This window comes from Podarcis bocagei, assembly GCF_964188305.1.
Source record: "Podarcis bocagei genome assembly, chromosome: Z".
NCBI lineage: Eukaryota > Metazoa > Chordata > Lepidosauria > Squamata > Lacertidae > Podarcis > Podarcis bocagei.
In genome coordinates this window covers 2,157,178-2,177,728 of record NC_138140.1, presented here as the reverse complement: position 1 = coordinate 2,177,728, position 20,551 = coordinate 2,157,178, and the positions used below count along the sequence as shown (strand labels likewise).

The window sequence follows — 20,551 nt, the reverse complement described above, 5'->3', positions numbered from 1 at the left end:
AGCATTCCTAATATGTGCCCTGCCTTCTAAAGTTCTGCCAGATATCCACATTTCTAGCCTTAAGGGCTAGAAACTTTATATATCATTTTTTTATTTAAAAAAAAGCAAAGCTGAGTTCCATTCCCAATATCAAGTTTTGTCTTTGTATGACATGCATCCAGCCCCATCTAGGCCACTGTCCGTTGGTGCAGCCTTGCGCTAAAATAGGATCATTGGCCAGTCTAGTGGGGACGTAACTCACTGACTCTGGGGTAGGCAAGAAAGTAGCACCGATGCTTCAAATTCAAGTATTTCAAAAGACTTCCAATTATTTTTAGCCCAAAAGATTTGACAGAAGAGAGGCACAGTCAGGAACAGTTTTGTAAATACCTTACAAAAGTGTAGCTGCCCATAGTCCAAGACGCCAGAGGGCTTCCAGTGATCATGTCGAGTTCCATGGGAGCAGAGGGCTTGCCTGTTCAGTTCAGTGTAACAGTCAAACAAATGGAGCAGCTGCAGCTTACATGGAGCTTCATCTGCAAGCATCAAAGCCACTGCATGCGTATCATAACCGTTGGATCAGGGTGAACATTGGCTTTCTTGCCCTGTAAAACTGTTTCGACAACTACAGAGTCAGCAAACTGAATGCAAAGAGCGTCTTTGCTCAGATTTGTTTGTTTGGACCCAGCATAAGACTTTTTCCAACACCATCAGTCAGTGTAAACACATTGGCTAACGAGAGTCAGTGGACTAAAATAATTAGGGGATGTGTTGCATTCTCAGGGCAGTCGTTTATTTTCCATAGGCATCATTTAACTAATTATGAATTGTTTCCAGTTTTTGCACGGCAGAGCCAAAAAGATTTCTCAAGTTTAAAAAGCTGGTCCTGGCTGCTTCCTGAGATTTGCAAGGAACACAGCCTAAGGCTTCCTGCAGAGATGAGGAATAGGATTGGCGGGGTGGGGGGGGGGAGAGACAAAGATTACAATACTCACTTTAGATATAACAGTTGACTGCAACTGTCCATTCTTCTGCACTGGGCTAGTCCTCACCTCTTAGCCGCTCGTACATAGTGTGCCTGCATGTTTTCTACTATAAGCAATAGCAGCTTTGGGGGAGGGGCAATTTAAATTGAGAAAATGCAGGCTGTTGGTTTTTTTAATGGGGGGGGGAGCTCGCCCAGCACCAGACTGGCCCTGATCCAGTCTGCATCTTTGCAGCTGCTTTTACGTTTTAAGAATAGTTATGGGAAATCCTAGGAAGGCCTGCTGTGTGCCTGGTCTGCATCCATTCTTAAGATTGCAACTCTCTGCACACTTACTGGAGAGTGCAGAGCTCTGTTGAGCTTCTGAGGAAGGCTGCTTAGGACTGAGTTGCACAGTCAGTCTCTTTTCCCTCAGTTACCAAGCGCTACCACATTGAGCAGTGTGTTCATGTTTGGTTTCAAAGGCGCATGAGCAGTCCCAAGTGGCAATACGCCCCTCCCAGCAGAGGGGACGGAGATCTTGTGCATTCCTGCATCCCCAACAGCACATCTGTGGCTTCTGGGTGCAAGGCCACCATGGAGGCAGCTGCTTCAGCCACGCCCAAATAGTACTGCAGTCCTCAACCAGAAACTCAGGAACCATTCCGGAAAAGGAGGACACGTCTGAGTATTGGTAAAAGCCTCAACCACAGAGATCAAAACCACTGCAATGGTGGACCAACCCAGCTTGGCAACACTGCAGTGACAGGGAAACCTGTGCCTTTGCCTTTTGAGCCAGCTGCCCAGGAGAAGCAGTCCTCAGGGAAGGAGGCTAAGGGAACAATCAATTCTAACTGGGAGGGGTGGTAAGTAATTGCTCATGGACTTGTTCCCAAGGAGTGGCTCTGGCACTGCATACATTTTGGATGGATGATAAAAGAGGGAAATGGATCTACAGGAGGGCAATGAATTTTTTTGACAGAGGGCTAGTTTGCATTGGCACCAATGTATCATCCAGCAGCCATCTATTTATGGTGAAGCAGAGCTTGAGACCTTGGAGAGCTGCTGCCAGTCAGAGTAAGACAGTACTGTGCTTTGTATAGGGGAGGAGATATCAAGCTGAAATTCCAGGTTTCATCATCACCATAATTATCCATTTATTTCTGTAGTATAATACACTTTAGCCAAGGCCCCCCAAGTGGTAAACAAATCAATAGTTTTTGCAACACTAAGAATCCCAGGCACCTGTTCATTGCACAGCTGTTAAAAAGTTTGGTGCTGACACCAAGGAATAGTCAAATATTTTCTCAGTTCTGTGCTGGGACCTAGACCCTGACAACTTCATTGTGGCTCCTAGGAATTGGGAATTGATTCCACAATTGTGGGAACTGATTCCACAAACGCACACGCACCCTGATGTTGGGTGATGACTGGGTTGGAAGTGTGTGTGGTGCTTGGATAGAACTCTCCTGGCACAGACAGCCCATGTTGGTATTCAGAGCTGCAGACCCCCTGCCTGTCAAAGGAGTAGGTGGGCATGTTCTCTACAGGGAAGGTCAAAGACCAGGTGGTTGTAAAGCATTTGATGACAAGCATTGAAAGATACAAGTCCAAAAGCATTGAAAGAAACAAGTCCACAGTGCATGCTGTTGAAACTCTACTGAACTGAAGTCCTTGGTTGCTTCTGCCAGGGAGATGCGCTGCCTTGGAGTCTTTGAAAGCCAAACAGTTCCACAAGGGAAGTCACGGGCTCAGCGGTCATCAGGAATGTGCTGCAGAGCCGTAGAGATTCAGGTGCCGGATTCGTGGAAGGGGATCAGGAGTGCCACCACGGGTGGGTTACCGCAGCATGAGGGTCTGCAGTTGCTGTGGATTGGCTGGTGTGTATGATTCAGTGCCGCCACCACCACCACCAAGTATCCCTGGGACGTCACGAAGAGCAGGAGCAGTCAGTACTGGAAGAGGATGACCTGTCAGGAAAGCCATACAGAGGGACTCAGCAACACACAATTGGAGAACCCAAAGCTATGGTGGGGGCCTGTGCAACAACACAAAAGGGAAAGGTTCTCCACACCCCAGTCTACAGTGCCTCTTTCACCAACAGAGGGTCACTTTGTGCCCCTGAGCCACTCAAGAGTTATAGGGAGCTCCCCAACGTCACCCTGAGCCCTCTAGGCTTCTTGTCAGCAATGCCTTCCCCCGCAACATCTCTTCCTCTTAAAGAAAGGCAGTGTCAAACTGGTTGAGGGCCTCCAAGTGAATATACTGTGCTGTCCAACCACTCCTCTTTTAGGCAGGTTGTGGAATAGTAGCCCAGGATGATAGCAGGGAGATGGTTGGGAATACAGTATATGTGAGATTGACTGTGCGTGGGAAAGGTGACACCACGCCAGCTTGCAGGGGGAAGCCCAGCCACAAGGCAGGAGGCAGCAGTGGCCTCGGACAATGATGGGTTGGAGGGCAGAGCCGTGTGCTTCATGCCTGCCCTTTCCCCCTCTCCTCTCCTCTCCCCTTCTCAGTACCTTGCTGGACTTAGTGTGGCAGTGCTGTCTCATCACCAGTGGTGAAGAAAGCTGCAGTCTGGTAGGCTGTCAAATATAGAAGGGGTTGGAATAGATGACCCCCGGGGGTCCCTTCCAACTTAAAATTCTATGAAATGTGGAAAGAAATATGCCGTGAGCCACACGTGTGTCTGTGTGTAGAGGCAACAAGAAGCAAAGCTTAGAGCTTGTTGAAGGCTGCAGGGGTAGGGGTGGGCTTCAGGGTCTCTGCCCTTGGGGATTTTATGCAAGGAAGCTGATCTGCCACATTGCAGGAGGCACCAGCTGTTGGCCTCCACTTGTGCTCTGCTTGCGTATCTGAAAACAAAGCAAGAGTTGCAAATATTCCATAAGTCTTGGAATATTTGGTGTTGTCTCTTGCAGCGCCTCACCCCTTGGGCAAGGAAGTGAGCAGCTCAGAACTGCTCCACCAAGCCCAGGACCTCTTATTCCAATTGACAACCACTCTCCCAAGGCTTCAGCTAATGAGGTCCTTTCCCAGTCCTGCTACCCAATATCTTGGAGATTGAACCAGTGGCCTCCTGCATACAAAGCATAATCCCCAGCACCAAGCTATGGATTCGTCCCCATACACAAAGAAATCGTACCAGTGGTCAGGGATGATGGGAATTGTAGTCCCAAAACAGCTGGAGGGCCAAGTTTGGCCATCGCTGCTCTAGCTAGACTGGGTGGCTCTCTTGCATCAGATTCAGGTTTTGTGGGAATAGCGTTGCGGAATTGTGGAGGTGGGGCAGTGGGGTGGGAGGTGTGGAAGCAGCACTGGTTATTGCAGAAGTGAGACCACCTTTACCTTCTCCCCCCTACTCGACAGGGGTCCTTCCATGTCAGCTTTGAGATGCACAGGAGGGGCAGCATAAGGTAGGCGGCAATGCATCTGTCCACACTGTACCTGACCTGTGAATGAGAAGGCAGCTTCCAGCCTTATTCTTTTGTGATCAAACAAAAAGCATTGCTGATGTGCTTTTGAGAATTCTGTGCCCCCTGGCTTCACAAGCGGAGGGCGAGGAGAGGAAGCCACAGGGCATGAGAAACACCAGCTACAGAAATATTGGTTTTAAGGAGAAAGCATGACGCTGTGAAGTATTCTGTTCGCAGAAGGTTGGTATCCCAATTCTCCCAAAATATTTATCTCAAAGTACAGGGCGAGTCTTTTAAAAGAGGCCCCGTGGAACATGTGTGCTCTGAATCCACGGGGCCACTTTTAGAGGACTGACCCTGTATTTGTGCACCAAATAGGGTCACAGTAGCCAAACATGAGTCTCTCCAAGTGATCTTTCCCACCTACCACCCACCTCAGTACCTCATTCTACTGCATGTTCTGGTAACTGGTACTCGAGTCCCAGCTGTTGCTATCTCCCCATGCCATTGTGCACATGTGTTGTGCCCAAAATACACAATGATGGTCCCTCTGCAGCTGCCACATGTGAGAGGTCATGAAAGGCAGGTAACAGAGGGCACCTTGAGCTGCACCTTGGCTTAGTTGTGTGAAATTAGAGCAGGATTTCAGATCCCTGTGAGGAGCAACACAAGCCTTATGGAAACCCAAGAAGCAAACAGGGGTGGGGGGGTGGGATTCATCCTCATCAAAAGCACCTCCCTCCACATTTAAATTCCATCCTTTTGACAGGGTCAGTTGGTTTGTTTCATGGAGAGATTCTTGGTCACTCAACACCTTGGATCACAACAATCCTCTGTACACTTCTTCACAACTTCATCCCAATTTATCCAGTGGGGCTCCTTACCTAGTCTAGGGGTGGGTGATCTTTTTCTCTCTCAGGATCCACACTCTCTTTGGAGTGAGCTCAGCAGGTTGAGGAGACCCTCTTTGCCAAGAGATGTGAGAGCCATGAGTGAGAGCCAAGAGGCTCAGAGTTCTCGAAGGGCAAGAAGGAGCTACAGTACTGACACCACCATGAATGAACCTAAGAAGAGCCCCGATGGATCAGGCCAAAGGGGGCCCTTCTAGTCCGGCCTCCTGTTCTCACAGTGGCCACCCAGATGCCTGTGGGAAGTCTGCAAGCAGGGCCCGAGCACACAAGCACTTTCTCTCCTCCTGTGGAGGCCAAGCCAAGCCATGACGGCTAGTAACCATGGACAGCCCTCTCCTCCGCCACAAATCTGCCTGGTTCTCTTTTAAAGCCCTCTAAGTTAGTGGCCACCACTGCCTCCTGTGGGAGGAAAGTTCCGCAGTTGGACCATGCTCTGTGCAAAGGAGTCCTTTCTTTTATCCATCCTGAATCTTCCAGCACCTTAGAGATATTTTATGTATTAAGTACAGTGGTACCTCTGGTTGCAAACGGGATCCGTTCCGGAGGCCCGTTCGCAACCTGAAAAGAACGCAACCCGCGTCTGCGGGTCACAATTCGCTGCTTCTGCGCATGCACGTGACATCATTTTGCGCGTCTGCGCATGCGCGCGGGGCGAAACCCGGAAGTAACCCATTCCATTACTTCCGGGTCGCCGCGGGACGCAACCTGAAAATACGCAACCTGAAGCAAACGTAACATGAGGTATGACTGTAGTATAGATATATGGGCTAAAATAAATCAGTCTGTTGGGGGTTGTGGACCATAGGCTGGCACTGGTGAGGACCTAGGGCAGGCATAGGCAATCTCCGCCCCTCCAGATGTTTGGGACTACAATTCCCATCATCCCTGACCACTGGTCCTGTTAGCTAGGGATGATGGGAATTGTAGTCCCAAACATCTGGAGGGCCAGAATTTGCCTATGCCTGACCTAGGGTCACTGGTGCCTGGGGTCAGAGGCAGAAGGGGGCAGCTCTTCTCTCTCTCTCTCTCTCTCTCTCTCTCTCTCTCTCTCTCTTTCTCCCCCTCCCTCCCTTTTTCCGTACTTGCCACCCATATGAGATGAATCTGAGTGCCCTGTGAAATAAGGCCAAGGCTAACAGGGGCTGGAGGTTACCCACTCCTAGCACATGTGTTTAGGATTGCAGCCCTGATATTTAAGGTGTGTCACCTGCACCACCTTGCAGCATAGGTCAGTACTGATACCCCCATCATGCAAACTGGAGGATTGAGGCAAAGAGAGAGAAAAAGAGAGAGAGAGAGGTTTGTCTGGCTATTCCTGCAGTGATGAGACTTCAACCTAAGGCATGCTACATCAGCTTTCTCAGCCGCTACGCTGTTTTTAAGAGCGGCTGTCAACACTTACTTTCTATGTAGCTGTGCAAGGTCACCATCCTTGCACGTTCAGGATTGCTGAAGGGGGAATAGTGGATGTCGTCAGGCAACACCGAAGGGATGCGGGACTGGGAGCCTCCAGATGGGGGCACCGTGTGTTGGGGCGTGTGCTTTTTATGGCGCGCTCTGCAGTTCTGAAACCAAACCTGGAATGCAAGAGGCGTTTTGAGAGGGAGGCACAGCTGTGTTGATTTTGTAAAAAAAAAAAAAAAAAAAAACTTGCTAAGTTTTACTCAAGAGTAAAGATAAAGGTAAAGGGACCCCTGACCGTTAGGTCCAGTCACGGATGACTCAGGGGTTGCGACGCTCATCCCGCTCTATAGGCCGAGGGAGCCAGCATACAGCTTCCGGGTCATGTGGCCAGCATGACTAAGCCGCTTCTGGCGAACCAGATCAGCGCACGGAAACGCCGTTTACCTTCCCGCCAGAGCGGTACCTATTTATCTACTTGCACTTTGACGTGCTTTCGAACTGCTAGGTTGGCAGGAGCAGGGACCGAGCAACGGGAGCTCACCCCGTCGTGGGGATTCGAACCGCCAACCTTCTGATCGGCAAGCCCAAGGCTGTGTGGTTTAGACCACAGCACCACCCGTGTCCCTAGTACTCAAGAGTAGATCTATTGAATTCAATGAACATGGCCCATTAAGTTCAGTAGGTCTGCTCTGAGTAAGAGTTGAATACCACTCCTGGTGCTTCTGTTTCACCCTGGTGGAGAATACATCAGAGGAACACAGAAGCGCAAAAATATATACCATTGATGGGCAAAAGAGGGGTCTTGGGGAGCAGTCAGGTTGATAGCAAAAAGGATGTCTGCAAGATGGAATCATAGATGTGTAGAGTTGGAAGGGGTCCAAAGTCCAAGTGTCATCTAGCCCAACTCCCTAGAGTGTCACATGTCAGCAAGGCTACTGGAGAAAGTAACCCAGGCGGTCAGTTCATCTCTTTCTCTGATATATCGGCTTCAGAATGGATGAGCTGGGCTTCTCATCCTCTGTCACCACAGCCATTGCCAGAGTGTCTTACTGCAGACCCACTTCAGGTCAATTAAACATTATTTTATGAGTAATAAATCAGACATTTTAGCATCCCATTCTTCCTCCACCGCCCTTCGTCCTTGTTTATTGAGTAGAGCATCCCGGGGACATTTTACAGTCTCCCCTCCCTCCCCCTTCAAGCTAATTCAGAATTTTGGGAAAGCTTGCAGTACAGCTTACCTGGAATGGCATAATTCATACTGCTGGAGAGGATCATGTTTTAATGCACCCTTTCTGTTTAAAATACATGCACACACCCTACATTTGGAAAGTTAGCTCTTTGGGGGGAAAGGTCCCCCCGCCATGCTAGAATCCTCTGCACAAACAGTTCTTGCCACAGGGAAGCATTACAATATTTCCCAGTCCTGAGAGTTTGTGATTATGATTAAAACCGGCCTCAGCCTAGTATCCTTGAAGGAGCGTCTCCGCCCCCATTGTTCTGCCCGGACACTGAGGTCCAGCACCAAGAGCCTTCTGGCAGTTCCCTCACTGCGAGAAGCCAAGTTACAGGGAATCAGGCAGAGGGCCTTCTCAGTAGGGGCACCCGCCCTGTGGAACGCCCTCCCATCAGATGTCAAAGAAATAAACAACTACCTGACATTTAGAAGACATCTGAAGGTGGCCCTGTTCAGGGACATTTTTAATGTTTGACATTTTAATGTATTTTTAATCTTTGTTGGAAGCTGCCCAGAGTGGCTGGGGAAGCCTAGCCAGTTGGGTGGGGTACAAATTATTATTATTATTATTATTATTATTATTATTATTATTATTATTGCACTCCATGCTTTTCCTTAACATTTGCACTAGCTCTTCCTCAAACCTGCAGTGCAAGGGATTGGACTAGATGAGCCTTTGGGATCCTTCCAACTCCATGATCCTATGAAACTGCTAGCTTCCCTGTACCTTTTCCTTCCACAGTCCTTTGCATACTCTTCATATGTGCCATTTCCTCCACCCCACCCTGCTCCTTTCGGTTCCCTTGCAGCATCTCGGTTTCTGGGTAATACTCTGAGACTGTCACCTCTGTGGAATGTTGGCAAACCCCCCCACCCCCACCCCGCCCACAATTCAGGGAACCAAACAAAAACAGGGTCTGAGATGCCCATAGCACCTGGTTGCAAAGCTTCCGTAGGCATCCTGCGGGTTGGCGTAAGAGACCAAGGAGCTCGGCTAGATGGATCTTTTGGTCTGATGCAGACGGGTGGTTTTGGTGGCCCACAGGGCAAGTCCTTTTGGCCACCAGTGCTGCGCTCAGAGCCTCACCTGTATCACTCGCCTGCTCAGCCCTGTCATGTCTGCCAGCTTTTGAAGGGTCTGTGCATCTGGGTTGTTGTCCTGAGCGAATTGTGCTTGCATGACCTAAGAGGAGGACAATACTCAAGAGTAACCCAGGCATGTCGCCAGCATTCTCCTCTTCCTGCATCCCACTACCACTCTTGAGAGAGCCCACCCGGCTCTCTACCTGTAGCTGCTCTGCGGTGAAGGAGGTCCGCGCTCTCTTTGCTGGCTTTGGCTGACTGTCTTGCTCAGACGGGACCGCCCCTTCCAGTGTGATGCCATTACCTGCAAGAGAACAAAGGGTGAATCTGGGGCGTATTGGCTGAACGCTGATCTTCAGCTGGTGGGTCAGGACCTACGAGTACAGGAGTTCCCAAACTTTTTCAGGCTGCTGCCCCCGCCCCCTGGTTCCACAAGCTCATCCCCAGTGCCACCCTTCTGCACCCTACCAAAAACATTTTTCAGAACAGCGGTTTTTACAATCCAAGTAAGGAGGAGAATAACACAATAAAAGTCAAAACAGTAATGATTAATTGCACATTTATTCACCAAGGGCCTTCTGGCGGTTCCCTCACTGCGAGAAGTGAGGTTACAGGGAACCAGACAGAGGGCCTTCTCGGTAGTGGCGCCCGCCCTGTGGAACGCCCTACCTTCAGATGTGAAGGAAATAAGCAGCTATCTTCTTTTTAAAAGACATCTGAAGGCAGCCCTGTTTAGGGAAGTTTTTAATATTTAATGCTGTATTGTTTTTAACACTTGATTGGAAGCCGCCCAGAGTGGCTGGGGAAACTCAGCCAGATGGGTGGGGTATAAATAATAAATTGTTGTTGTTGTTGTTGTTGTTGTTGTTGTTGTTGTTGTTGTTGTTATTCAAAATCATTTGGCAAAATGGATGAACTTGATCCGGTGACGTCAGCTTTTCAAAGTCTGATATTCATTTACACCTCCAGTGCCCCCTGCCACCCCCTTGCCTCTTAACACACACACACACACACACACACACACACACACACACACACACACACACACACTATTGCACTAGTGGGCTGAGGCCTGATACAAAGCAGGTGACAACAGGAGCAATACCACTGTGCAATTCTATGGTGAAATGTTAAGAAATGGATCCCAAAATGCATGTTTGGGTTAAAAGTGGTTCCTGGGTCTGAAAAGCTTCAAGGTACCTGGACAAAGCTATGTGTGTGTGCTTTGAGCACTTCTCTCAGCCTGAGCTTGTTCATGAGGACTAGGCCCTTGATTGGGAAACTTGTGCATCTTTACCAACTCCTTACACTGCTAACTGTTCTGGGCACAAGTACTGGTAGTCCGTTGTGGTTTTATTATTTTATTTTATTTCTTCTTCTTATATTTTATTGCATTTATATTCTACCTTTTTCCTCCAAGGAGTTTAAGGTGGTGCACATGGTCCCGACCTTCTCATTTAATCCCCACAACAACCCTGTGAGGTCAGTTGGGCTGAGACACAGTGACTGGTCCCCAAGGTCACCCAGTGAGCTCCATGGCTGAGTGGGGATTTGAACCCTGGTTTCTCAGGTCTTAGTGCAACACACTTAACCACAGCCCTAAATGGGTATATATAGATGGAATATCTACCTACCGCATATTCTCACCCAGTCATCACCAGATCCTACCACCAGATCCAAAGACCTAGCTTATTAGACCATCCAGTTCCTTCCCCTCCACCACCAGCACCCCACCAGTCATTTATTTGGGCATTTCCTCCTCATATTTCCCCATCAGCAGCTACAACAGCTTTAATGAGAGAAACAGAAGTGGAGAAAGGATATCCTTGCTGCTCCGGTCTGCATGGGTGATCCTTTTCCACCCAGCGTCAGTTTGTTAATGAAAGCCAGGTCCAGCTCATTGTTGGCCTGTTTCCCAATGTTCAAGACAAGATGGCGGGTTGCCGAGAACACAGCACTCCCACATCAGCTGCTATCAAGCACAAGCTCTCCTCAACTTTATGCTTTCCCCAGGATCCTAAGCTCCTCTTTTACGTCCAACAGCTCACAATCCCTTGCAGGCTCTGTGTGGTTCCCCCACCTTCACCAGTCAGATTGACCTTTCACTTTCCTCACAGAAGCTGCACTGTTGATCAGCATTCCACAACTGCCCCAGCCACACATAGGATGCTCAAGAATATTCTGTGCCAAAGATACCCACACAAAGAGAGAGAAAGCCACTGCTTCAGAAGCTACAGGCATAAGTTGCATTGGGAGTTACAACAACAACATTTTCATACCACCCTTTATCCAATGATCACAAGGCGGTTTACAATATAAAAACACAAAAATACACAACATAGTAACAAGCAAAAACAATACCCCCCTCCTACACACACACTGTTTAAAAGACTATAGATTGTTTAATTAGCCAAAGGTCTGGGAGAAGAAGAATGTTTTTGCCTGGCAACTAAAGATATGAAACAAAGGAGCCAGGCAAACCTTCCTGGGGAGAGCATTCCACAGACGGGGAGCCACTGCAGAAAAGGCCCTGTTCTCATGTTGCCAACCTTCAGACCACTCATGGAGGAGGCACACAAAGAAGGGCCTCAGATGAGGATCTTAGGGTCTGGGTCACTTCATATGTGGAGAAGCGGTTCTTGAGGTATTGTGGTCCTGAGCTGTTTAAGGCTTTGTAGGTCAAACCCAGCACTTCGGATTGGGCCCAGAAACTGACTGGCAGCCAGTGCAGTTGGGTCAGGATTGGCGTTCTGTGCTCAAACCACCTTGCACGGGTGAGCACATTTATTCTGTGGCTCTTGCAGCCACCGACTCCAGGGTCACAATGGTTAATTCCTGTGTTTAGCCATATCTTCTGAGTGATGACAGGGACTCGAGTCTTAATGCAGACGGAGACTCTAGCAACTGTGGGAACCCTTCAGCAGCTTTGGTCAGGCTCCTCACCCTCCGAGATATTCAGTTTGGAGGCAAGATTTGGGATGTGATTATCTTGGCCCCAGTTGAAGGAATTTTCTTCTTTTTTAACAGTTTGACTCGTTGTTGCAGGATGATTAATGGGGCTCAGCTTCAGCAACATGTGTTTATTTTCCCTTCTCCAGAAAAGCCTTGCAACACAGGCGAAATCGCTTTGTGATTCCCAGAGGAAACGTACATGCCAAATGGAATTGCCGCTTGCGCTTTTCGTGTCCCCTCCCTGGAGCAAGCAGGAAGGCACACCCCACCCACAGCTGCCACCTGGCCTCTGCCCACCATCTGCCCTCCAAGCTGACATCTCCCTCTTCGGGGAATCAGCATCCTGAGCCACAGGAAGGGCTGGCAGGGCATGGCCTATCCTGGGCCGTGATGCAGACAGCGGGAGCCACAAACGACACCTTGAAACTGGGACGGCTTTGCTTCAGATGCCTAGAGACAGAATGCCGAAGCAGTGACTGCATCAGTTGGGACTTTGGTTGAGCCAGGCTAAAGCCCCACACAAATTCAGCCAGCAGAGGAGCAGGGAGGGGAGTGTGACGCAGGCAGGGCTTTATACAAATCGGTGGCGCAACAAAACTTGGAATCATCTTCTTCTTTGGCGATCACTTGTAGCTGAGTAAGATTGTCTTCTATAAACCCAGTTTATGAGTTCTGGTTGCCAGAACTCAAAAAAGACGATCGTAGAGCTGGACAAAAAAAGGGGGGGGCAACAAAAATTATCTAGGGACCGGAAGAGGAACTCGTTACGATGACAAAAGGAAGCAACATTTGAGGCTTGTGTACAAAGTCATGCACAGGGTGGGGAAATAGACTGAGAGGTGCATTTTGTCCCTCTCTCAGATTACTAGAAACAAGCTGGATGGCTTGTCCTGTAGAATTCTAAGTGTTGGTGCTGACCTTGAAAGCCCTAAATGGCCTCGGTCCAGTATACCATAAGGAGTGTCTCCACCCCCATCATTCAGCCCGGACACTGAGGTCCAGCTCCGAGGGTCTTCTGGCAGTTCCCTCACTGTGAGAAGTGAGATTACAGGGAACCAGGCAGAGGGCCTTCTCGGTAGTGGCACCCGCCCTGTGGAATGCCCTCCCAGCAGATGTCAAGGCAATAAACAACTATTTTACTTTTAAACGACACCTGAAGGCAGCCCCATTTAGGGAAGTTTTTAATGTCTGACGCTGTATTGTTTTTGATATTTGGTCGGAAGCTGCCCAGAGTGGCTGGGGAGATCTAGTCAGATGGGCGGGGTATGAATAATAAATTATTATTATTATTATTATTATTATTATTATTATTATTATTATTATTATGGAATGCTGGGCATTTTAGGGCAGAAAGTGCTTTTTCACGTAGCACACAGTTAAACTATGGAACTGACTGATGGCCACGCAATTTGGATTGCTTGAAAAGAGGATTAGACAAATTAGTGGAGAGACACAAGCCAGACACAAATGCATCCCCCCCCCCCCCCCGTTGCTTCCTAGTATTCAGAGGCAGACTGCGCCAGGACATGGAGGCTCAATTTAGCCACCATACCTAATAATAGCCACTGGCAGATCTGTCCTCCGTGATTTCTTGAATCCCCTTTTGAAGCAAAGAGGGAGTTCCTTTCCAGCTCCCAGATGAAATTACCCATTAGTCCTTGAGCAGGAGTAAGAACAACCAACCAACTCCCCCTCCCCCCCAATCCCCAAAACAAAACAACTATATATATTTCAAGTGGGGGGGAGGTATCCCAAAGACCATTACAGTGGTGCCTCGCAAGACGAAAAGAATCCGTTCTGCGATTCTCTTCGTCTAGCGGTTTTTTTGTCTTGCGAAGCAAGCCCATTGATGGATTAGCGGATTAGTGCTATTAGCGCTATTAGTGGCTTATCTGCTGATCGGATCAGCTGATAAGCGGCTTAGCGGCTTAGAAAAAGGGGGGGAGGGGGAAAAACCAGCAGGAACTCGCAAGACATTGTCGTCTTGCGAAGCAAGCCCATAGGAGATTCCTTTTGCGAAGCACCTCCAAAACGGAAAACTCTTTCGTCTAGCGAGTTTTCCGTCTTGCGAGGCATTCGTCTTGCGGGGCACCACTGTAGTGTCTAAGAAGACAGAGTTCACTAGAAATGGGGGCCAGCAAAACATTTGTCATTTCTACACCACCAGACATTTCGGGCAAAACACGGCAGAAGACAAAAAGAGGGAAAACCCAAACAGAACAGGCGCCTGCACACGCCACTCCATGGCAGTGAAATAAACTGAATTCTTGCCATTGTGCTGCTCACCACAAAATTCACGTGGAATGCCTCACCTTGGCCCTGTATGTGACTCTCATCATGTCTGAACCTGGCAACCTCTAAGGACAAGATGCCTGCAGCTTTGTTGCTTGCTTGCTATGGGCCTGCTAGAGGAGATGGGAGAGCTGCCTGCATTTTTAAAGCCATGGCCTGATACTGACCCATGTGCCAAACCTATTTGATCGCCAAAACTCAGGGGAATGGCACCACACTCTCATTATTAGGGTGTGTTCAAATTGCTGCCTTAGAGCGCAGAGAATTTGTGTTTCCCCCAGTCAGTGGCGTAGCCTGGGGGGTGCAGGGGGGGCCGGCCGCACCGGGCGCAACATCTGGGGGTTAGGGTTAGGGGGCGCAAATCCATGGGTTAGGGGGCACAAATTACTTGCCTTGCCCCGGGTGCTGACAACCCACGCTACGCCACTGCCCCCAGTGCCATAGCTGTCAACTTCTCCCTTTTCTTGCGAGGAATCCTATTCGGAATAAGGGAATTTCCCTTTAAAAAAGGGAAACGTTGACAGCTATGCCCAGTGCTTTTTCTCCCCTCAGCTGTTCACACCAGCATGGGTTCCTTAGTGTCAGTTTCATTACTGTTCGCGTACATTCGGGGGTGGGGTGTTGATGGGTGGTGATGCCTTTACCCTTGCAGGGGTGTTCATGCCTTGGCTAGAGATCGATTAGAAACAGCTTTAGGACTCCAATGGGTGTGAAGCGCATTTACATAATCATAGAACTATATAGTTAGAAGGGTTCCCCGAGGGCCAGCTAGCTCAGGGGTCAGCAAGCTTTTTCAGCCATGGACCGGTCCACTGTCCCTCAGACCTTGTGGGGGGGCAGACTATATTTTCGAGAGAGAAAATGAACGAATTCCTATGCCCCACAAATAACCCAGAGATGCATTTTAAATAAAAGGACACATTCTGCTCATGTGAAAACACGCTGATTCCTGGACTGTCCGCAGGCTGGATTTAGAAGGCGATTGGGCCGGATCCAGACCCCGGGCCTTAGTTTGTCTACCCATGATCTAGCTCAGGGTCCCCAAACTAAGGCCAGCGGGCCGGATAAGGCCCGAGGGACTTGTTTATCTGGCCCACTGTGACCCCCACTGCCTACTGCCGCCGCCCGCTCTTACTAATGCTGTGCTGCACGACTGCCCACTTCTGGGTTGGAGGAGCACTGGAAATAGCTTGTGCGCATGCACAAGCGTTATTTGCGCATACATTATTTCTGGTGCACATCCGGGTCGGAGGAGGCCCGTTCACATGCGCACAAGCTATTCCAGTGCTCTTCCGACCCGGAATTGCACCAGAAATAGCCTGTGCCCACGCATATGGGCATGCGCTCCCCTGCCCTCCAGCCCGCCACGCAATCAACGCTGGAGACACCTGCCCAAGGTGCGGTAAGTTTGCTGGCCCCTGATCTAGCTCAATCCTCTGCATGCAGGAATCACGCCTACAGAATCCATGGCAGACGGCCATCCAACCTCTGCTTAGAAACCTCCAATGAAGGAGAGTCCCCACCTTCGGAGGGAGTCTGTTCCACTCTTGAACAGCTCTAATCTTCCTACTGTTAATCAGAATCTCCTTTCCGGCTGTTTCAATCCATTGGTTCGGGTCATACCCTCCAGAGCAGCACAAAACAAGCTTGCTCCATCTTCCATATGGCAGCCCTTCACATATTTGAGACCCAACCACATCAAATACTGTCATACCTTGGGTTATAGACGCTTCAGGTTGAGTTTTTTCAGGTTGTGGACCGTCAAAACCCATAAGTACCGGAACAGGTTACTTCCAGGTTTCGGCAGTCACGCATGCACAGAAGTGCTAAATTGTGCTTTGTGCATGTTCAGACGTGCCGAATTGCAACCCATACATGCGCAGACACACCATTGCGGGTTGCGGGCGCTGCGGGTTGTGGACGTGTCTCCCGCACAGATCACATTCGCAACCCGAGCATCCACTGTAGCAGTATCTCATAACAAAGTACAGGCTACAGATGCATTTATTATAATGTCGTTTGAGAGCAGATTAAAAACCCAGTTGAATGCCCAGTAACTGGGAGTGTAGCACAGCCTTACTCTTTGTTTCTTGACCTGTAAGGTAAGTCACTCAGATCCCCCTTCTGCAAACAAGAGGCTGAAGATCAAGGGAGATCCCCGTTTGCTTGAGCAAGGCCACCCAGCAAGCTTCCCTAGCCCAGAAAGCGCCTGAACCCGGGTCCAAGTCTAAGCCGCTAACAAGCCGCTGGACCACACTAGCCCAGGACACGCCACAAATGAGCGCCTCAGACGCCCACCCCCTTCCCAGCTCACTCCTGCATCTTGGTTTGATTTTGTTTTCATCTCCTCGCTTAAACCTTGTAAACAGAAACACGGATTATTTTCATTTTGAGATCTCTCCCCTTCTCTGAAATCGTTTCCATCTGCAGCCCAAGATGGCCTATTACATACGCCTCTCCCCCCCCCCCCCCAGTCTCACATTTTCTCAGAAAAGAAAAATCAGACAACTTCTTAGCACTTGGGCAAAGTTTTATCTCTTGGGAATCACACACACATTAATTTGGAGGAGGAGGAGGAGGAGGAGGAAAGCACCCGGGCTGAAGAGGACCACATGGGACCCTCGATTGAGTGCTGTTCTCTTTCCTCCTTTGCTCAAATGCCTGAAAATCCACTGTCTTGAAGAAGGGAATTGTGTGGGTTCTGAGAAGCCCATGTGCATATTCCCAAAACAACTGGTCCCACATATAAGCACGGAATCTTGTATCCAGCACATAACCTCCTATAATAACAGAACACAGGCTCTATGTTCGTATTATCAGTATTCAAGGTTGATGATGCAGAACTACTTTGTAAAACTCTTATTATATGCTTGTTGGTTGTGGATATATTGATTGTTGTTACCCAGCAATGGAGAAATACGTCACACTTTCCCCTTCATATTTGGTTTCAGAAGACCCTACATTTTTCAATTTCAGAAAAGTTGACTCATTCAATGCGTATTTCACCTGCCAAGCCAATTGACTGTGCTGCCATGTGGTGGATGTTTTTGATGTACATTAAGAAACAAAGTCATGACTGGCAGGTTCCCACCAAATTTGGCTTTATATGGTACTGATTACATACCGATATGCATTCTTACTAGCCCTCTCCATTCTGCAAGAACAATAATTGTATTTTCTTGTCTTACTTTAGATTGAAATGTTCCACTTCATGTTCCACTGTCATATGCAACCATGTACTGTGGATCCATAATAGTAAGTCACCACCTGCCTCTGTGTTTTGTTGTAAAATATTTTGATTACTTAATGAAGTTCTCTCTCTCTCTCTCTCTCTCTCTCTCTCACACACACACACACACACACACACACACACAGAGGAAATGACTGCATAAACAGGTTCGGTGCAGCCACAGATTCACAGGCAGTTCTGCACAATCCACAAGCACACCATCTCATGTTTTCTCTTTGTTGTGAGACAATCATCCATGGATATTAGTGTCTATCACAAGGCATGCCCATGACTTGTGTGAGATGCTTTGTTGAAAAACATTGCTCTCTCTAACTAGATCATAAGTGTTAAGATTTGTTAAAAGGAAGAGGCAAGGAGGTCACAGTGGTTATTTAAAACCACCGTGCTAGAAGCTTGCATGAAATGTGCACCATGGATTAAGAAAGATGGAACCAATCCAAAAGAATGCAAGTGTGGTTAAAAAGCAGTGTCAAGAAAGCTATAAAAGGCAAATGAGCTTGCTTCAGGAAGTGTAAGTCCTGTCCAAATAGGGAGAAGCACATACTTTGGTGATACAAATGAACATTGAGATAGTACGGCAACTTCTGAGAAGTGGGAAAGCTAGAAAATCCATTGCATTGAGCACAAGTCTCTGTACATACACAGATATCAGCTGCTTGTACTTCAAATACCTGCAGATCTAGTGTCCAAGCACAGAATCCAGATCTAAAGAGTATATTGCTAAAAACAGTAAAAAATGTATGCAAACAGAGGCAGGAGAGCATCTGGGAAGACTGTTTACAGAGATGTGAAAGGCTTACTGAAAGAGAATAAGGAGTTGACAGATGAGTGAATTTACATTTATCTCCACTGTAGAAGAAGGGCAAGCAGGCTTTAGGCTTGTCAGACTTACTTTGCATTTTTCTTTACTAGAAACTCAAGATCTAGTGGAAAAGACAGAATGAAAGAACAGGATGCCTTGGAACATACTTTAAGCCTAGCAATTTGTTTTCAGTACTGGAACTAAACTGAGTGCACAATCCATTCACAAAAGAATCCAAACCTGGTTATGACGATTTGCTCCTTAAGGAGGATAGAGCGCACTTAGTTCTTGCTACACATTAAACAATTGGGAGCCAAAAACTCTTTGACAACTCAATGGGTAGAGAATGAAACTCAATCCCAGGGTTGTGGGTTCCAGCCCCATGTTGGGCAAAAAGAATATAAGAACTTCTTGCTGGATCAGGCCACAGGGGTCCCATCCAGTCCAGCACCCTGTTCTCACAGAGGCCAAGCAGATGCCACACTGCAAAACCAGCAAGCAGGACCTGAGTGCAAGAGCCACACTCTTCCCCTCCTGTGGTTTCTAGCAGCTGGTATTCAGAACCACTGTAGAGGCAGAGCCAAGCCGTGGTGACTGCCAGCCATCAATAGCCCTCTCCTCATCCATTAACTTGTCCAATCCTCTTTTAAAGCATCACTGCCTCCTGGGGCAGCAGGTTCCATAGTTTGTGCTGCATGGAGGAGGACACTATTTTATCCTTCCTGAATCTTCAGACTGCCCACCTTCATTAGATGTCTACAGTTCTACAGTGGATAAGAGTACAGGTCCTCTTCTGGTTGGGTGACTAATTAAAGAACAGAGGAGAAGAAGAGAGGAGGGACAAATGGGTAGTTCTCCGTTGCAGTGGAGGATGGCAAGCGGCGGAGTTCCCCAAAGATCTGCATGGAGCTCCAAAAGAACATCTCCACACTGAGTGGGTGGGCAAAGAAAGGGGAAAGTGTTCAATGTAAGTTCAAACCGCAGCTGATGCACAAACCCTAACTTCGCATATCATGCACCAACAGAGTCTGAGCCACTGAGGTGACTGGGAACCTCAGTGGTGGGGTCTCCTTCATTGGAGATTTTTAAGCAGAGGTTGGATGGACATCTGCCAGGGATTATTGAACTGTGATTCCTGCATTGCAGGGGGTTGGACTAGATGACCCTTGGGGTCCCTTCACAATCTGCAGTTCTATGATTCTACGGTAGCTTGGTGAAAATGTTGACTTGGTGTGTGGCAAGCAACTGTGAAAAGGTGACTCCCCTCCGAGGAGCCAGTCAGAAAGGAGGTTGAAAATAAAATTTCAAATGCTGAAATATTGTGCTGTGGCTTATTTCGGAATGCCATGTTTCTGCTGCCTGTCTCAAAACGGTTTTGTAAAGCTGTCAGAGGGCAACTAAAATGATCAAGGGGATACCAGGACAGGGAATATTAATTTAGCAGGGAATTGAAAGGAAGTGCATGAGAGAGGTGAATAAAATTATTAATAGTGTAGAAAGAAAGATATTCATTCCCCTTGACCTTTCATAGAACATAGAAGCTCTCTTATACTGCGTCAAACAATCTAGTTCAGTACAGTCATACCTCGGGTTGCAAACGTGATCCGTGCGGGAGACACGTTCGCAACCCACAGCGTTCGCAACCTGCAGCGCCGCATCTGCTCACGTGCATGACGCAACTCAGCACTTCTGAGCATGCGCGCGATGTCATTTTGTACTTCTGCACATGTGCGAGCGCCGAAACCCAGAAGTAACCCGTTCTGGTACTTCCGGGTTTGGCGTGATCTGCAACCCGCAGCGTTCGTAACCTGAGGTATGGCTGTATTGTCTACACACTACAGCAGCCTTTCTCAACCTGTGGGTCCCCAGAGGTTGTTGAACTACAACTCCCATCACCCCTAGCTAGCAAGGCCAGAGCTCAGGGATGATGGGAGTTGTAGTCCAACAACCTCTGGGGACCCACAGGTTGAGAACCGCTGCATCTACAGGTTGGCAGTGGTTATTCAGACAGAGAACTGTCAAGCCCTGTCTGGAGACACCAGCTACCTCCCTAAACTCAGACGTGTCTACTGAAATGGATTGGCAAAAAAAAATCAGAACAACCTAAATAAATCCACACAGTAGATCATTAACCTGTGGAATTTACTGCCACAATATTAGATTGTGGTCATTGCCTTAGATGGCTTTATAAGTGGGCCAGAGAAGTTCATGAAGGAGGTCTATCATGGCTGCTAGCCATTGCAGGTAAATGTGCTCCA

The 20,551-nt window shown here is 48.4% G+C and overlaps 1 protein-coding gene across 6 annotated transcripts in view; it reads right to left on the bottom strand.

Annotated features, from left to right (window-relative positions):
- Positions 1–2,075: 2,075 nt before the first annotated feature.
- LHX6 (LIM homeobox 6) overlaps positions 2,076–20,551 on the bottom strand; it is a 38,415-nt gene continuing 19,939 nt past the window's right edge. For 3 of the 6 annotated variants that reach the window (XM_081179814.1, XM_081179815.1, XM_081179818.1), the window contains 6 exons: positions 9,201–9,301; positions 9,002–9,097; positions 6,676–6,850; positions 4,295–4,398; positions 3,466–3,592; positions 2,076–2,913 (listed from right to left, as the gene is read on the bottom strand). In XM_081179814.1, coding sequence (XP_081035940.1) covers positions 3,476–3,592; positions 4,295–4,398; positions 6,676–6,850; positions 9,002–9,097; positions 9,201–9,301 — 593 coding nt within the window. In that variant the 3' untranslated portion in view covers positions 2,076–2,913; positions 3,466–3,475. The remainder of the gene's footprint in view (positions 2,914–3,465; positions 3,593–4,294; positions 4,399–6,675; positions 6,851–9,001; positions 9,098–9,200; positions 9,302–20,551) is intronic. The other 3 variants (XR_014004248.1, XM_081179816.1, XM_081179817.1) reach the window with 3 other exon arrangements.